This window comes from Corvus moneduloides, chromosome 2, assembly GCF_009650955.1.
Source record: "Corvus moneduloides isolate bCorMon1 chromosome 2, bCorMon1.pri, whole genome shotgun sequence".
Taxonomy (NCBI): Eukaryota; Metazoa; Chordata; class Aves; order Passeriformes; family Corvidae; genus Corvus; species Corvus moneduloides.
Window position 1 is genome coordinate 44,816,098 of NC_045477.1, and position 17,554 is coordinate 44,833,651.

A 17,554-nucleotide genomic window follows, 5' to 3' on the forward strand; every position below is an offset into this window, starting at 1 on the left:
TTCTGAAATCGGAACATTTTTGCAAATTTTTTCTCACTTTTACTTTGATACCTTGTCCATTGCACAATTACTCAAGCTCCCTCAGTGTCAAGAAATAAACCAGCAGTGCTATGTTTTAGAAAGGTGGAAATAGTAGGTACTTAAAATTTCCCTGCTGAGGGGGACAAAAGTTTTTAGATAACTTTCTGGTGTTCTGTTTACCTCAAAACATGCAAGGAGAAGGAACTTTTAAAATTCCTGTGGCTATCTATCATGCTATTGTCCTCTTCACAAATCACGGACAAAGAATAGTCTTTTACCCTTCTGGAAAGCAGATTGTGGCATGCCTGCTATGACAAGCCAAGTGAAAGGTGATGGCTTGTTTCCATGCCCCTGAGTTTCTTCGGCTACACAGAGCTGCAGGTTTGGGACAGACCTCGCAAAAGTTGCTTGTCTCCTCTTGTGCATGGAGAGGCCAGACTGGCCTCAGAGGAGCTGTCTAACTTGTTCTGCAAAGCCTCCGGTGAGGAGATCCCAAAATCCATGGCCAGACTGTCCCACAGACTAGGGAGAAAGCTTTTACTAGCACAGTGCTTAACTGTTCCTTACGCTAGTTAAGGACTTTTCTGTCCTTACCCAGTGGGACTATCGTGGGTTGGCTGTGGCTTGCCTCCTCCCAACAGAATGGGGGAGAAAACAGGAGGAACAGAAGCAAGAAAACCCATGGCTCAAAACAATGACAGGGAGATCACTCATCAAGTAATTTTTTATGTCAGGCAGACTCAGCTTGGGGAATTCAATTTCATTTATAGCCAGTTAATATAAATATTTAATTCCAAATTTAATATTGGGAAACAAAAAAGAAAAAAATTAAAATATTTAGGGGGAAGACTGTCTCTCCTTTTCTAGGCTTGCTTCATTCCAAACATGTGTCCTCCCCACTACCTCCCCACAGCCTCACTCTTACACCTTGTCACAGCTGCAGGTGGCAGTCAGTCCTCCCAGAGCAGCTGTGAGCCGTGCAGGGGGCTGAGGTCAGGGTGTCACAGTTTTTCTCTGCTGCTCCTTCCTTCTTGCCCTTTTCCTGTTCTCAAGAGTGCAAGTCCCTCTGGGAGTGTACCTGCTCCTCATGAAGCACCTCCTCGTCCTCAAACCTTGGTGTTCCCTCGTTCCCTTCTCCGCTGTGGAGCTGGCTAGAGCTGGGTGTGCCCATCATGGGGCAATCCCAAACTCCTCTCACAGCAGCTCCCTGCTCCCAGAACCTCTCTGTGGACACCCATTGGCTGATTGCTGTCCTCCATTTCAGTTACTTCCTATACGTGGAAGATTGATTTGTTCTTTCACAAGCTGCTTTTTTTCCCCAGATTATCTAAATGTGCTTCCTTCAGCCTTTCCCCATAGGTCTCCTTTCACTTTCTTCTGGATTCCTTCTATTTCATCTATGTCTTTTATAATGTCATGCCTAAAACTGGATGTAGAAGTTGGGCAAAGGCTTGTCTGCCTTTAGAAAATGACATAATTGCGTCTCTTGCCTTACCCCAGACAGTTATTGCACAACAGACACACGTTTTGTTTTGCTTGTGTCTGATCAGTTTCTGCTTAATTGTCTCTTCACAGCTTTTTAAATAACATTAATTTCTCCTTCTGAAGTATGTACTAAGCACATTCTTAGTTTTGCCATGTTGATTTTGGACAGTCTCCCCAGTTTGCCTAATTTGTCCTGCTGAGTGCCTGCCATCCCCTTGGGCTTGGAGCCTTCTCCTCTCTCCCTGTTCACACAGGACCTCGCAGAGCTCTCTGCTGTCCCTTCTGCTGCTTCCATGCACACCTGTGCTCATCTGCTAACATTTCCTAAACACAGTTCACTCTCATGTTGGTATTTCAGGCCTTCTGCTTTCCCTCAAGTCTTTGAGCTGCCTGTTATACCCCATACAGTTGGTTGGGCTATGAGGATTTTTAAAAGCACACTTTTATTTTTCTTTACTTGTCAAATCTTTGTACAGGTGATAAATGTGTTTGGCAGATTCAGTAGCCCTCTCCCACGCTGTTTTGGAAATGATGGCTGTGTTTGGGCTAGGCTCAGACAGACTCCCAGCTGCTTTTAGAGACCATGGAGCAAGTGAAGAGCATGGCTTTGACATCTGCATTTTACTGAGCTCCATTTGTGGTCATAGAAAAACAAAGTCATCTAATAAAGAATTTTAATATGTGTTTCAGCCACGGGAACAAAGAAGTATTTTCTTGTCGAGGAATCAAATTGGCAGTAGACTGGTTTTTGGAAAGAGGCCACAAGGATGTTACTGTGTTTGTGCCAGCATGGAGGAAAGAACAGTCGAGACCAGATGCTCTTATAACAGGTAAGCTCCATCTTTGCTTGTTTGTTCAGTGCTTTGCATAGCATGAGTGCTACTGCTCAAATGAACAGTGCTACTGCTCAGATGAACAAACCTTTAGCAGTGAAAGGCTGTAACAAAAAGTATCTCTGCTGTAGTGACTTCCTTGCGACTTACAGGATGGAAAAAGACAAAGCAATGCCCTCTCCACATCCTCCTGTTCTGTTCTGCTCATCTGCTCAAGTTTCCCTTAACATTGCTACTTACTTCTTGAAGGATGTAATTGCCTTTGTTAAAATATGCTGTCTGTGCAGTATTAGTACCAAAGAGGTTTGAAGTTAGTCATTTGGTGGGTATTATTTCTTGTGGTGAGCAGATTCTGCCAGGATGGCCTGTCACTGCCCATGGTCTGGGTTATGAGAATTATCTGGACAGAAAGGGACTGGTTCCTCTCTTTGTCATTACTATTAGCAAATAGACAACTTTTGAAAATTTTAATTTTGAATGTGTTTATATAGAAAAAAATATGGTGTAGAGGTATTGATTCCTTCATCAAACTAACAGGTTCTGTGTGAAGGCTGGAGAGACATCCTCCAACTGCCCTAAAGTTGAAACAGAAAGGAATTAGGGGTTAAAAAAACCCTAGAACTTGGAGAGGAGGAAGGGGGTTTTCTGAGATGGGACCCAACATGATTGCCATTAAAGAAGGGGAGGCTTTTGAGACTAATAGCTGTAGCTTCTAGAAGAATACAGAAGCATGTTTCGATTGCCATGAGCATTTTCAAATATCTGGAAAGATCCTCTCAGCACTTCATCCCATTTGCTTGGTTGCAACTAGAATATAGCATGTTAACACATGGTAACATTTGGAAAGCCGCAGTTACCCTGTCAGCACTGGCAGTGTGGAGCCTTTCTCTTGAAGCCTTTCTTTCGCCGTACTGGTGTTTGGGGTATGAGAAGAGCATTGGCTAAGTAATAAAAATTTGGCCACTTAGAAATAAATAGTGACATCTGCTTGAAGTGTGCGTAGGGCTAAACACCCCAAAAGGCATTTCAAGAAAGCAGCAAGCTAGAATTGACCTTGCAATGGTCAATTGTCTAGCAATGAGAAATCAGTTTTCCGTCTGTGATCATGTACCCTGAAAATGGGAGGAACATCAGAGCAGGTTGTTGTATCTTCTGTGAAAATACTGCATCTTCTGTTTTCTTCTGAGGATGCAGAAAGCCTGTGTGCTACCAGGCATGTAAAATACATGGTGCTGGCACTCTGTTGCCAGAGATACGCACCTGAAATCTGCGGCCAGCTGGAGTTTGGAAAAAGCCCTAGATGAGTAACATGGGGATGGTTCTAGACTGTCAGCATTCATGAGAGTCTCTTGGACTAAACAGCCGCATCTTTCTTACCAGTACCCACCAGTCATAATGTGGCAGATCTTTTTATTCTTTCTTAGCTTCCCATCACTTCCCATCACACTCTCACTCATCATTTACCGCATTGTGGGGCATTGAATACAAAAAGGTTGTATTTCATTTAAAATCTTGTGCTTTTTCTACTAAGCAGATAAATGCTTGTATCAAATATATTGTTTATATGTAATATTAATGCTGTATTTCTTCCTGTCGGAATCTTTTTTTTCCCCAGATGGAATATGTCCCCTGTCAAGTTTCTTATGCTACAAAACAGTTGAGTTATTTGAGTTATTACCCATTACTAAGAGCCATGATTCATATTCACTATGCAAGCATCTTCTGCTGTTTTAGATGTTGCCTAGTTTTTTTGTGTATTTTTCTTTCATAGCTTATCTGTTCTGAGGAGAGTGATAGGTAGGAGAATCAACAGAAGGGGTAGGTGCCCCAGTACTAGGTACAACCTCCTTAGTAGCCTGAGGTCCATCTTTCAAACCTGCTTGGGATCTCTGGGTTCCGCACAGGAAAAGGGAAAATACTTTTGGGATATGTGAGTGACAGATTGTGTAGAACAAGAAGGAGCTACATAAAATGCTAAATATGATTATTTAGAAGGACTGAAGAGAAATCTGGCTTTGATAAGAACTTACATATAAACGTGTAAACCATTCAAGGAAAGATACAATCTAAACTATTACTGGTGTTAACAAAAAAAAACAAACAAAACAAACCACCACCATTTTTGCTGTTGGTTACAAGATGACAGCAGAGGTCTTTCTGGGGAATGCTGCTAATATTTGTGGAGAACCTGAGTGCTTGTACCGAATGTGGGTTTTCTAGTCCTTTGGGTACCCCTTCTCTTGATGGGCAGGGATTCAATGAGACAGTCCCATTAATGTGAGCTACTGGAATTCTTTCAAAAGATGCTTCTTGCTGGCTTCCACAAAGAAATGAAGAAAGTCTGTCCTTACCGAGGAGCTCAGTTATGGGAAAGCCGTGGCTATTCTTGGGTATAGTGCTCCTATTCAGTGGTGTTTAAAATGACCCCGTCAACCAGAGGAGTTCTGCACAGATGTTTTGATAAAATGGGGATTTTTTGAACCACAGGAACATGAACAAGATCCCTTGTGTTAGTCTTAGAGAAATGGTGTGGAGCAGGAGGTTTTGATTTGTTTGCAGGGTTTTTTGAAAGTATTGCCATCTGACTGCTGACTATAAGTTCAGATATCATATATGGGACACCTTCTGCTGGACTATAACCACCTAAGACATTTTTAGTCCTAAGTGCTTGGATTTTCTTCCTCAAGTCTAATGTTTTTAGAGATTAAACAAATTTTTTTCTTTTCTTTGTTGTTTGATTTTTGATTCTTATTCCTTGTAGATCAAGAAATCTTACGTAAATTAGAAAAGGAGAAGATTCTTGTGTTCACACCATCCCGGCGTGTGCAAGGGAGAAGGGTGGTGTGCTACGATGACCGATTTATAGTGAAGTTGGCCTTTGAGTCAGATGGCATCATTGTCTCTAATGATAACTACAGGGATCTAGCTAATGAAAAGCCAGAATGGAAGAAGTTCATAGATGAACGCTTGTTGATGTATTCATTTGTTAATGACAAGTAAGTCATTCTGTCTTTATATGTGCCACTAAAATAATTGAAGAAAGGACAGTTTGACGATTTGTACGAATTTTTTAGTTTGCACCCAAATCATTAGGTACATGTAGGAAAACAAGAGGAATAGTCAATCATAGATTTGGTCTTCTGATTAAAGATACTCAAAACTGTTTTTCTAGCAACATTTTTGTGTCTTTTTATGCTGTTTTTTCCTCTTTGGTGTATGCCAATGTATATATTCAGTGTATGCTATGGTATAATATTCCAGCTCTGTTGATATCCTGAGCCAGCATGTTCCAGCTGTTGATATACTGTGCCTGTGGTTAGACTCCTAAGTCTTAGAGTCACAGAAAAACCCATGTTGGAATGAACCTCACGGGGTCTGTGATTCAACTGTCTGATTAGATCCATCTATAGTAACTCTGTACCCCAGCCTACAGATCAACTGCAGTTGCAGCTGGTGGCTTCTTGTAGTAGGAGGGACTCAGTACCCCACCAAGCAGGCTCTTGTACTGAGGTGCCTGAATGCTGATGCAAGAGTCCTAGGCAGTCAGTACAGTTTTGCAAAGCTAATAGGGGTGTTTTAAGAAATGGCTGCTTGTATTGCTGCCCTTACTTTTGATTTTGGGATGGGTTATTTGCAGCCCTGCTTTGCTACAAAGCATCAGCTGAGCTGGACCAAAGGTGTCTGTAGCAGCCTGGAGGTGTCCACACAGTCTGTTCCTGTGACTTACCTGTCAGGCAGTACCTGCAAATTGCAGTACCTGCAATTTGACCTTCCAAAACTGCTCTCGGGGTACCCAGATTTAAAAACGACAGGATGGCAGGTTATGGTGTAGCATAGTCATGAGGTTCTTGGTCATTGCATGAGGAGTGCAAAAAGGCTTGTTTGTTTCCATAATACTTTTTTCTTTCTTTATAGATTTATGCCTCCTGATGATCCTCTTGGTCGCCATGGTCCAAGTCTGGACAATTTTCTTAGGAAGAAGCCTATTGTGCCAGAACATAAGAAGCAACCGTGTCCGTATGGTAATTTGATTTAACCCATCAATTTTTTTTGTACTGGGACTGGGGACCAAGCTCCTGCTTTATTTTAACATTGCCAGAACTGTTAAAAACTCTTTAACATTGGTTTTAACATTGTTGTTTTAGCCTGAGATGGGTTGAAATGCTGAACTGATGGTGGAAACCATAAGAGGTTTTTTCATGTGCTACTTAGAAAACATTTCTGTCTACTAGTTGAACTAAAGGAACAATTTAACTAATCATTCATTGGAATAGATCCAAATCAACACCTACATTCTGCAGGTTCCAGAAGCCCTTTTCTAATATCATGGGATATTGAGCTTTTCTTCCAGAAAATTAATTGAGCTATCTGAAGGTTAGCTACTGAGCATTCCTACAGGCATCTTGACTGAGCTGAAACTTGCTGGCCTTATTGCTGTGGGACTTCCCTGTTAAGTTTTGTGCTTGTATATTGCCTTGGCCCGACACAGCAGGTGTGTAGACTCCCTGGCAGTGCCACATTCAGCTCAAAACGTGGCTGGTAGTGTTGGTCTGCATTCCCAGGGCATCAGCTGCAGAACGCTACCACTGCCTCTTTTTTCCCCACAAAACAGGAGAGGAGCTCTTAGAGCACACCCTGTGTTGCGCCAAACCTATCTCGTTTGCAAGATCTTTCAAATCAACAGTAAAACTTTAAATGAGGGGCATTTCTGTTATTTGATGGCTAACAGATCTTGTTTGAAGTTTGTTAAATCTGCTTATGTCTGTATTAACAGGGAAGAAATGTACCTATGGACACAAATGCAAATACTACCATCCAGAAAGAGGAAATCAGCCTCAGCGATCCGTAGCTGATGAACTTCGTGCCATGTCTAGAAGCACAGCTGCCAAAACTACAAGTGAAGGAGGACTGGTAAAAAGCAATAGTGTTCCCTGTAGCACTAAAAGTGATGGCACTTCAGAGCTGAAGCGTGCTGCTCCAAAGAGGCAATCCGATCCTAGTATAAGGACTCAAGTCTATCAAGACTTGGAGGAAAAGCTTCCCACCAAAAACAAATTGGAAACCAGGTCTGTACCTTCTTTAGTTAGTATACCAAGTTCCTCTGCTGGAAAACCCCAAAGTACTGCACCTTTAACTAACGGCCTTCCCTCCGGAGTTCACTTCCCACCTCAGGATCAAAGACCACAGGGACAGTATCCTACAGTGATGATGGCAACCAAAAATCATGGAACACCAATGCCTTATGACCAGTATCCAAAATGTGAGTCTCCGGTGGATATAGGCTATTACTCCATGCTGAGTGCATATTCAAATCTCAGCGTATCTGGTCCACGTAGTCCAGAAAGGCGCTTCTCCTTGGACACAGATTATAGGATTAGCTCTGTAGCTTCCGACTGCAGCAGCGAGGGGAGCGTCAGCTGTGGCAGTAGCGATTCCTACGTGGGTTACAGCGATCGCTCGTACATGAGCTCGCCTGACCCACAGCTAGAGGAGAACTTGAAGTGCCAACATATGCACCCCCACGGCCGCCTTAACACCCAGCCCTTCCTGCAGAGCTACCACGAGCCTCTCACACGAGTGCAGAGCTACAGTCACGAAGAACCAAAGCATCACCACAAATCTCCCATTCCGTACATGGCTGTGCATCTGCAGCATCCAGCAGTCGGGGCTCGTTCCAGTTGTCCGAACGACTACTCCGCATCTCAGAGCTCGTCCCATTCAAAGGCGCTGCATCTGGGGAGAGCGCTGGTGTCCACGAGAATAGACAGCATTTCAGACTCCCGTTTGTATGAAAACTCTCCGTTAAGACACAGAAAGCCTTACGCTGCCCAGGAAGGTCTGGGAGGTTGGGACAGGCAGAGTTACGGGATGGATGCCTACGGCTACCGCCAGACATACTCCTTGCCCAGCAACCCCACGCAGCCGTGCTACGAGCAGTTTGCCTTCCAAAGCCTTCCCGAGCAGCAGGACCAGCCCTGGCGCGTACCTTACTGTGGAATCCCGCAAGACCCCCCAAGGCACCAAGACACCCGGGAGAAGGTTTACATTAACCTCTGCAACATCTTCCCCCCCGACCTCGTGAGGATGGTGATGAAGAAGAACCCTCACGTGACGGACGCTCAGCAGCTCGCTGCAGCCATCTTAGTGGAGAAATCTCAGCTAGGTTATTGAGACATGATGCATCTTTGTGGTGTCTCGTAGTTTTCAGCTCAGCGCTAACGCTGAGGGAGGTTTGCTACAATAGCATTTGGGATCTCCTTCTCAGCAAGGAGGTTATAGAGTACTCCGTTTATGTGAAATACTGTATCATGGAGTCTGTATGTATAGCCCCATGCATTGGAAGTACCAGATATGTTTTGTGTTCTAGTTTGAAAATTTTTAAATGGCTATTTTCACATCTGGAATATGTTCCAGTTTAAATTAATATATATATATATAAAAATAATCTGTGGTCTCTGGTTATAATCTTTGGTGCATCAGGGGTTTATATGCAGCACTTTCTTATCATTGTTACATTTTGTTGGGAATTTTTTGTTTCATTTTTTAACTTGCTGGATGCTTATCCTTGGGGCTGTGAGATATTAACCTGCAGAAAGAGGATTTTGCTACTTCTGGCAGGCAATTTTCAAGCCAAGTTTCTGAACTTTTTACACCACCATAAGTAAGTCTGATGTATGTTTGTTTGTTTTTGTGAGCTTTTTTGTGCTGTAATCACCTGTTTGTAGAAAACAAAGATTTACTACAGCACTGACTTAATTTTTTGAAACAAATAATTAAGTTACCAGTTAACAGTGAAATGGGTAACAATGTATTGGTAATTTATAGTATGGCACTTTTCGTTGCTTTCTTTGTTTTGCTTAAATAATTACATGTTTTTGTTGATGCAGTCAATTAGTAAGATCAGATGCAAACAGAGGAGGAAAATTTTTTTTTTTTTTTACTAATCTATGGATATGGTAAAAGCCTTATTGCCTGATTTTCAAAGGTACTGAGAATTCGCAGCCCCCTTGGAAGCTAAGAGAAGCTGCAAATGCTCAGGATCTCCCCAAACCAGGCCACCCTGTTTCAGTTCCCGTGTGTTGTTACCCAGCTCTGTGTATTTCTGGTCAGTAGATGGGGACCTGAAATCGTAGGGCCCTGTTTAGTTGTTTTATATGTTTTTCCTTTGTATTGCTGCACAACTGTACTGGATAAAATATGCTTTTCATAAAATATTTACCTGTTTTTAAATGAATTTAATTATCTCAATGCAAGTTTTGTATTTAAGATACTGTTTGATTTTTCTTGCTATTTATCAAGGCTGGCCTGAAAAGGTTTTTGTGTGTTCAGGATATGCAACATTTATTAACTGCACTATGGTAATGATATTGTAGCTCAAAATAATAACTTAAACTTTTTTTTTCTTTTTTGGCTGGGGAGGGGAGAGTTGTGGGGAGAGAAGATACCATATGTGGTCCTGGAGTTAGTTTTTCGCTTTTTGCATTGTGTAGGCCTGATTCTTGCCACAAATAGTGTAGTTTTAGAAACAGACAAACCAAGTCTGTTTTAGCATTAGTAAGGGATATTTCTGGTTTAAAGTCATGGGTTTTACTAGCACCTCATAAGCTTTTATATATATATATGAAAAATAGAAATAGTTTTTGCAATTGATGTCAGATGTACTTCCATGACGTGATCAGTTGCCGACAGTTTTAGGTTTCCATCCATTGTAACAATATTCAGTGTTAAAAAAGTGTCACTAGTTTACACTATTACAGCTGATAATTTTGGTACACTTGCTGGAATTTTAAGTAAGGCCCTGAAGAACCAGAAAGTACCTTTTACTGTTGATACAAATTGTATCTTTTTAACTGAGAACTATTTTGATTTGTAGATTAGAAACACAAATGTATAATTATAACTAGTCTTTTGGGCAACATTTTATCCCTTATTTAAAAATTAGAGATTTCAGACATAGAATAGATTTAGGCAAGTGAAAGTAGGTATTTATTTAGGTGTCTGTCTCAATTTCACATACTAAAAGGAAAAAATAAACTATTGGCATCTTCTTCCTTCTAAAATCTTTGTAGTGGGAACTCACTAAAATAAAGGTAAAATGCTGCCTGAAAATGATGTCCAAGCACCTTTGAATACGAAGACGTTTTCACTACTTGTGTGACACCATGTGTTGCAGCAAGTAGGGTTTGGGTATACAGTAAATGCTTCTAAAGAGCATTGTGCTATAGACATATCCAATAATCTGAACCATGTTCAGCAAACCAACTCAGGACGTGGTGCTCCTGCAGCTTCCGCTGCCGGTGCGCTGCAGGTTCTGCCACTGCCTGTCCCCGTGGCAAGGCCGGAGGGGCTCTACACCATCTGTCCTGCGTTGTCTGTTTAGGGAGAAGACCTCTTCACCTGTGGCAACAGTTTTTCCCTGGATTTGGTTGGTGGCCATCTGTAGAGCATGTTTTAATGTAGAGATCAATGCAGCGCTGACGCTGAGGTTTGGACTGGGAAATGGGTCTCATCTTAGTTGTACGCTAAGATTTGGTTAAATTGAATTACACTGAAGTACTACACCATAGTGTAGATGCAGCTGTTTTAATAATGCAATTATTATGTTGGTGTTTTTAATGGGTTTCTACATTTATTTTTTATGTAGGTATTTACTTCTGCCAAAAGGTCAATTCCTTTAAGCATGAACTGAAATGTGCGTATGTAAAAGAAGTGTTTTGTGTTTTTCCCTGTGATGTGAGCACCAGGATGCTCCTGCCACACACATGTCACAGTCTGGCCTAGAGCAGGGGCTCAGCAGGCTTAGCCATTGGGATATCGGTGCGAGGAGGTGTGTGGGACTGCGAGCTGCACTGCTCAGGCCTGAGATCCCACAGTCCATTGCCTCTGCACATATCCAGGGCAGTATTGAATCCCCAAAAGAGTGGTGATTCTTGTAATAGGTTCTGTGGTTTGCACCCCAGCACTGAAAATGCTTTAAAAATACAAGAGCAGGAGTAACTTGGTGGATTTTAATGTTGTGCAATGATGTGCTAGTTCCCCTTAGACTTGCTTATTTTGCGTAAAGGAAATTTACTGTGGACAAAACGTTTGCCTTGATACTTCCTTTTGTTTTGCTGTGTTAACAGATTGAGGAATTGTGTGTGAACTCCTCCATGGTGAGGAGACCAGTGTGTATATTTAACAACTTCTAAAGAGGACACCAGTAACAAACGTGGATGCAATGATACTGGTCAAATACTACCTTTGTCTGTGTAATTGCATTGATGCAAATAACTGAACTGTAACCTCCCGTGGTACTTAAATAGCAGAGGTAATTCAGTGATACTGTCTTGGCCCCAGCTGAGTGCCAGAGATGCAATGAACGATTTAGTACCTTCGAGTTAGAGCTGTCCCTCAGCTAAGAAGAGGGCAACACTTTTCCTTTGTCTTCAGTACTTGGGAGTTGTTTCGATACCTTGCAGAAACTCTGCATTTTTAGATAAAATCCCAAACTGTTATAACTGCATCAGTAATAGTATATAGATACACAGTATTTTTAATGCACATACATTAGGCATCTGCCCACAACTGTTTTCAATACAACAACCATATTTAGAGTTTTTAAGTATGTCCTGTAGGTAACTAACTTCGAGTTAAATATGCCCAGGGTATGACAGTATTAATCACTTCGTTGTCTTTTATTTCTTAAAATATGTGTAAGATATATATATATATATTTGTGTATATATACACACATATGTTTGGCAAGTGGGTTTAAGATACTGCTAATGGTCTGAGGTAAGATCATACCTTTCCAGGTGTCCCATTTTCTTTGGTATGTCTGAATTGTGGCTTGGTCCTCCACTGCAGAATACCTCTGGGGAGAGCCAAAAGCCTGATGTGTTCATGTGATGCCCCGAAAAGAGAAGGTGTGCCGGGCTGGGGAAGCCTTCGAAGGAGACCCCTGCAGCCTTGGCAGATGCAGACTGGTGCTGAGCTGTTGAGAAACTTCTGCTGTGAAAGTTTTAGCTAACGGTGAACACCTTTCCAAAAATATCAAAGCTGTCGGTGTAAACCAGAGTACCTCACTTGGAAGGGGACGCTGCAGGGGTTTGCTCCAGCAGGGCCAGCGCCAGAGGACTAAATGCCTTGGGTGAGAGATACTGCAGCATCTTGACACAGTAAGAGACTACCAAAACATTTATCAGTTTCATCAGTCGATGGTTTGACCAAGGTATTTTCAGTGTGTAAAGCTTGAAAAATGAGACACAATGCTTTCCTGCTCTCTGGAGCATTTAGAAAAATACTCAACTGACTTTTCATTGCTACTGAAAATTTTAAATACTGTGCAATTAAAGAGACCATTTTTTAAAAAAATAAAAATAACTTAGAAATTATTTATTTTTATTTACAGTGTGACTTGCTAATTTATTCCTTGCATTATAAGGCCATGGTGGAGTGCCGTTTAAGTTTTTTTATCACAGGAACTAAAACTGCTGAGAAGAAAACCAATAGATTTAAACTTAAAACAAAATTCTATGGCCTTGTTTTGTTTTCTGTAAAAGGGCTGAGGTTTTATAAATGTCAAATCACATTTTATATACTTTGTAAATTTTAGAGAGGCATAGTTTAAGAATCTTGTTCCAATTAAGTATGTTTGGGCACATTGTTTAGACTAATCATGTAACTAAACCTGGAATCATCTGTATTGAATGGTTTTTCCATCGAACCTTTTGCTCGGTAATGTGAGAGATGTTCAAATGTCACCTTTAGATGTTCTAGAATACATTTCTCAAGGTTTCATCAGAAGCTGGTGACTTAAGCACCCAATCACACGGGAGATGCGCATTTGCGTGGGAAACACCCTACAGCATGCTGGGTTTTCCTTGCCGTGCTGGTGCACATCAGGTCTGTCAGAGATGTTTATAAAGGCACTACCGAATAGCGTGTGCAGTTCGCAGTTATCAGTGTGCTTGAAATAATTTTCCAGCTTCCATTTTCAGGTCTTAAAGGGTTGTCATAACTTGTGCTTGGAGTGTTTATTACTCTGTCTACCCTTTAACCTAAATGATTGCAATAGTTCTCGTTCTGTCTCACACTCAATAGCCCTGGGAGGGCCCAGTCTCCCAAACACCACCACATACGCCTGACTTCAGCAGAAGTAGAGGCATGGGCCGGTGTTAGAGAAGCCCTGAGTCGGACTGGCATATATGTGAGTGCAGCAGGGCTGAAGCCTTGAGGAGCACAGCTGGAGAGCCACCTCCTCCCAAACAAAGGGGAGATCTCACTGGTGCTGACACGTCATTTGGCCAGGATTGCCCTTTGCGGGTGTTGGGAACACCTACAGACCAAATTTTCTTAGATGCTTAAGCACAGCCATCGTCTGTGTTTCAAAGTATAACAATCTACTCTTCACCTTTTAAAACAAAACCTCTCTGCTTTTGTTGTAGAACAATCCTTTTTATTCTGGTCTCAGATAAATTAACCATGTGAGATTGGCTAGTTGGTTACTTCTTATTTATCTAAATGACATTCTTAATGAAACTGAAATTTAAAAGCTGATCTCCCAGCATCCAGTAGAGTATCCTCCAAGGAAGCAATGCAGATACAGCAGCAATAATTGTATTTTGTAGTTATTTTCCCAGTCATTATCTCTGTATTTGTGTTGAGTAGGTGAGATTTTAATATTGTCCTGAAGTCCGCTCTGGGAAAACCATTAGTTAAAAATAATGTTTGGGCTACTTGATAAAGCAGTTGTCAAGCCGGCTCTTCATTCCTTCACTGGTTGTTTTGTATTATTTCTGTGATGTGACTATTCACATCTTAAAACTACCTTTAAACCATACAAAAGAACATGTACATGGATTCTGCTTTTAGAGAAAAAAAATAAAGATTCATTTTCCTCATTGATGGGCTGGTTTTGTTTCATAAAAAAAAAATCTCTAGAGCAGTTAGTGAGTTATAGACAGCTTTGTGTTCCTACTTGAATAACAAAACTGCTCACTTTGAGTAAATTGGAACAGTTTCAAACATAGAAGCATAGAAAGGTTTGGTTTAGAAGAGACCTCAAAGATCATCTAGTCCCAACTCCCTTGGCCTGGGCAGAGACACCTTTCACTGGACATGGTCAGCCTGGCCTTGGACACCTCCAGGGATGGAGCATCCACAGCTTCCCTGGGCAGCCTGTTCCAGTGCCTCGCCACTGTCACAGTGAAGAATTTCTTCCTAACATCTAATCTAAACCTATTTTAGTTTAAAACCATTGCCCCTTGTCCTATCTGCCCGCAGAAAGAGTCCCTCTCTCGTTTTTCTAATTCCCCTTAAGGTACTGGAAGGTGCTGGAAGGCCTCCTGGGAGCCTTCTCCAGGCTGAACAGCCCCCACTCTCTCAGCCTGTCTTCATAGGGGAGGTGCTCCAGCCCCCTGATCATCTCTGTGACCCTCTGGACCTGCTCATACAGGTCAACATCTTCCTTGAGCTGAGGATCCCAGAGCTGGACGCAGCAGCATTCCAGGTAGGGTCTCACCAAGGGCAGGATCCTCTCCCTTGCCCTGCTGGCCACAAGCAGGATACAAGTGGCTTTATGGGCTGTGAGCACACACTGTTGACTCATGTCCAGCTTTTCATCCACTAGAATCCCCAGCTCTCCATAGGGCTTCTTTCAATAACTTCTGGTCTATACTCATGTCTAGGATTGCCCTGAGCCAGGTGCAGCACCCTGCACCTGGACTTGTTGAACTTCCCTCTGGCTGACATCCTATCCTCCAAGTATGGCACCTGCACCACCCAACGTGGTGCCACACACAAACTTTCTGAGGGTGCTGTCAGTCCCTTTGTCACTGATGAAGATGTTAAAGAGCACCAGTCCCAGGAGAGAGCCATGAGGGACACCACCGGCCTCCACCTGGACATTAAGGCATTGACCACAAACCTCTGTCTGCATCCAGCCAGCCAGTTCCTTATCTACTGAATAATCCAGCCATCAAATACACATCTCTCTAATTGAGAGAAAAGGGTGTCATGTGAGACCATACATAAGCATGTATGATTATAGATTATCAGTTCATTTTTAATGTAGTAATTTGTATTTAATAGTCTCTTTCCCTTCATTTTGCTTACCAAGAAAAAAGCCTCTGGGATTAAGAGGACACATCAGTCATTTATAGTAGCAAATTTTGGATTTAGACATTGTACCAGTGAACCTAGTGTCCTTTCTTTGAAGAAACTGGTGTGCTGGATCATTCAGTTATAAAGCCGTGATTTGCCATGTCCCTAAACATGCTGGTTTCTTCATAGGTGAGTTGCTGGCACAGATCGGGTCTCAGTTTTTTAGCTTGCTTCAAGAATGCTAAATACAGCCATTCTTTTTTTCTCAAAACATCAAGCTGCTGGTGTTTGTAAATGTTTGTATAATCTGGTTTGGTCTCTTTGGATAGTGGTCATACCACCACCTGAGGCTTCTCCTCCGTAGTTCTGCTTTCTCCCTTGGGCTGATCAAGCACCGTGAGTTTCCCCAATTCAGTCAATTCTCTAAATCCCATGAGATCTGCCTGCATCACCTGCAGGGCAGGCCTGGAGAGCCTGTCACCTGTTTACAAATTTCTCTTGCATAAGCCTTAATAAAATGCCTGTGAGCCTGACAGGCATCACAGCAGCCTCTGATGCAGGTTGAAGTGTTGTGACACTGGAGATGAAAGGGCTCTGTCACTCACCCTGGAGCTGAAACCTGAACTTGACAACCTGCATGACCTTGTTTGGAGAAGCTAAGGAGAGGCTGCTGTATGAACACACAGGGATGCTCCTTGTGAGACCATTTCCAAGCAGCACAAAATGTCACTTGGGCTGCTCTGGGCAGCACCCTCCAGCCTCACAGAATCTTTGAGATCATTCCATGCTGACAAAATGAAGGGACATTTAGAGATTTTGTGTCCTGGTGCATAAACTGCCCCTTTGCTGACTGTAGACAAATATCTGGCATGGAATTGGGCACACTGTGAGCACATGCATTGAATGCCACCATCATCCTGCTCTTCAGTGTCACAGCAGAGGACCTGCGTTCAGCAACCTCAGGACCTGCTCCTGAGACACCTGGCGTGGCAGAGCCAGCAGCGGAAGTGTTGAAAATGGTTTAAACTGCTTCCACCGACCGGCTTTGTCACGCACCTTGTTTCACTGAGCCTTCCCACCAGGCTCCCGGAGTCCCGCAACAAGCACCAGGAAGGAGCTGCTGCCCTGCATTTCCCTGCCCATCCCTGGGGGCGTATCCAACCCACAGAGCCTGGGAGAAGCTTCAGGCTGAGGAAGACCTGCGTAAATCCAGCTCGTAGGAGACCCAGGAGATCAGTCATCCCTGGAGTCACACAGGGCAGGACAGGGGTGGCTCAAGGAGCAGGGGTGTCCCAGTCCCACCGTGGCCGCCAGCCGGGTGCTGGGACACGCGTGAGCACTCGGTGGCAGTGGTGCGGAAGATGTTCTGGTGCCACTCCATCTGATGGTCTCTATAGCAACAGTCGGGCTTTTTCTTTCCCAGCTGAACTGCCAAGAGCAGCAGGTAGGTATGACGGAAATTCAACGCTGATATTAATTTACATGAGCTGGGTGAAGTGTAAGCAAGAGGACTGTGGGGGATAAGGAGCTGGCAATGCTCTCCAGGCCCGTTCCTTATGGCAGCCAGGCTCACCTTACAGAGATCCCCAATTGCACCCTGGAACCAGAGCTGCAGTGCTGGTTTGGGTGACCCAACATTCCAACCCTTGGGAAGTGGCCTGAAAGGGGGAAAATTGAATTGGGGTCTGGCCAGGTTGCCTGTGAGAAGGAATTTTTGGGTTTCATCCACCTCTACAAAACTTTCAGGCATGCACAAACCTGGATTTTATTTTATGTTTTACCAATTTCAGGAATAGAAAGTCTATTTTCCCTGGTGGGGGAAAAAAAAAAAGTGAACTGAATTCAGTAGCAGAACTCCCTATCTCAGGCAATGTGTTTTCCTACCTGTCCTTCCACTGCAGCCACCTCCAGCAGTTGTTGGGGGCTCTGGCACGAGCCACATGTTTGCAGAGTGCCTATAAACACAGAGCTGCTGGGGCTCAAACCCAGTCAAACATTTTGGGTTTTCTGGGGGGTGCAGACCATGGTGACCCTCAGCACTAACCTGCCCCCAGTGTTCACAGGCTGAGGCTCTGCCCTGCTCTGGTCACGGTCACCATGGCGAGGAGAGTCAGATGCTCCAGGAACTG

At 43.1% G+C, this 17,554-nt stretch overlaps 1 protein-coding gene across 3 annotated transcripts in view; it reads left to right on the top strand.

Annotated features, from left to right (window-relative positions):
* Positions 1-14,228, top strand: part of ZC3H12C (zinc finger CCCH-type containing 12C) — a 45,498-nt gene extending 31,270 nt beyond the window's left edge. For all 3 annotated transcript variants that reach the window (XM_032099337.1, XM_032099336.1, XM_032099334.1), the window contains 4 exons: positions 2,197-2,336; positions 5,101-5,335; positions 6,255-6,361; positions 7,114-14,228. In XM_032099337.1, the coding sequence (XP_031955228.1) occupies positions 2,197-2,336; positions 5,101-5,335; positions 6,255-6,361; positions 7,114-8,510 (1,879 nt within the window). In that variant the 3' untranslated portion in view covers positions 8,511-14,228. The remainder of the gene's footprint in view (positions 1-2,196; positions 2,337-5,100; positions 5,336-6,254; positions 6,362-7,113) is intronic.
* Positions 14,229-17,554: the final 3,326 nt, after the last annotated feature.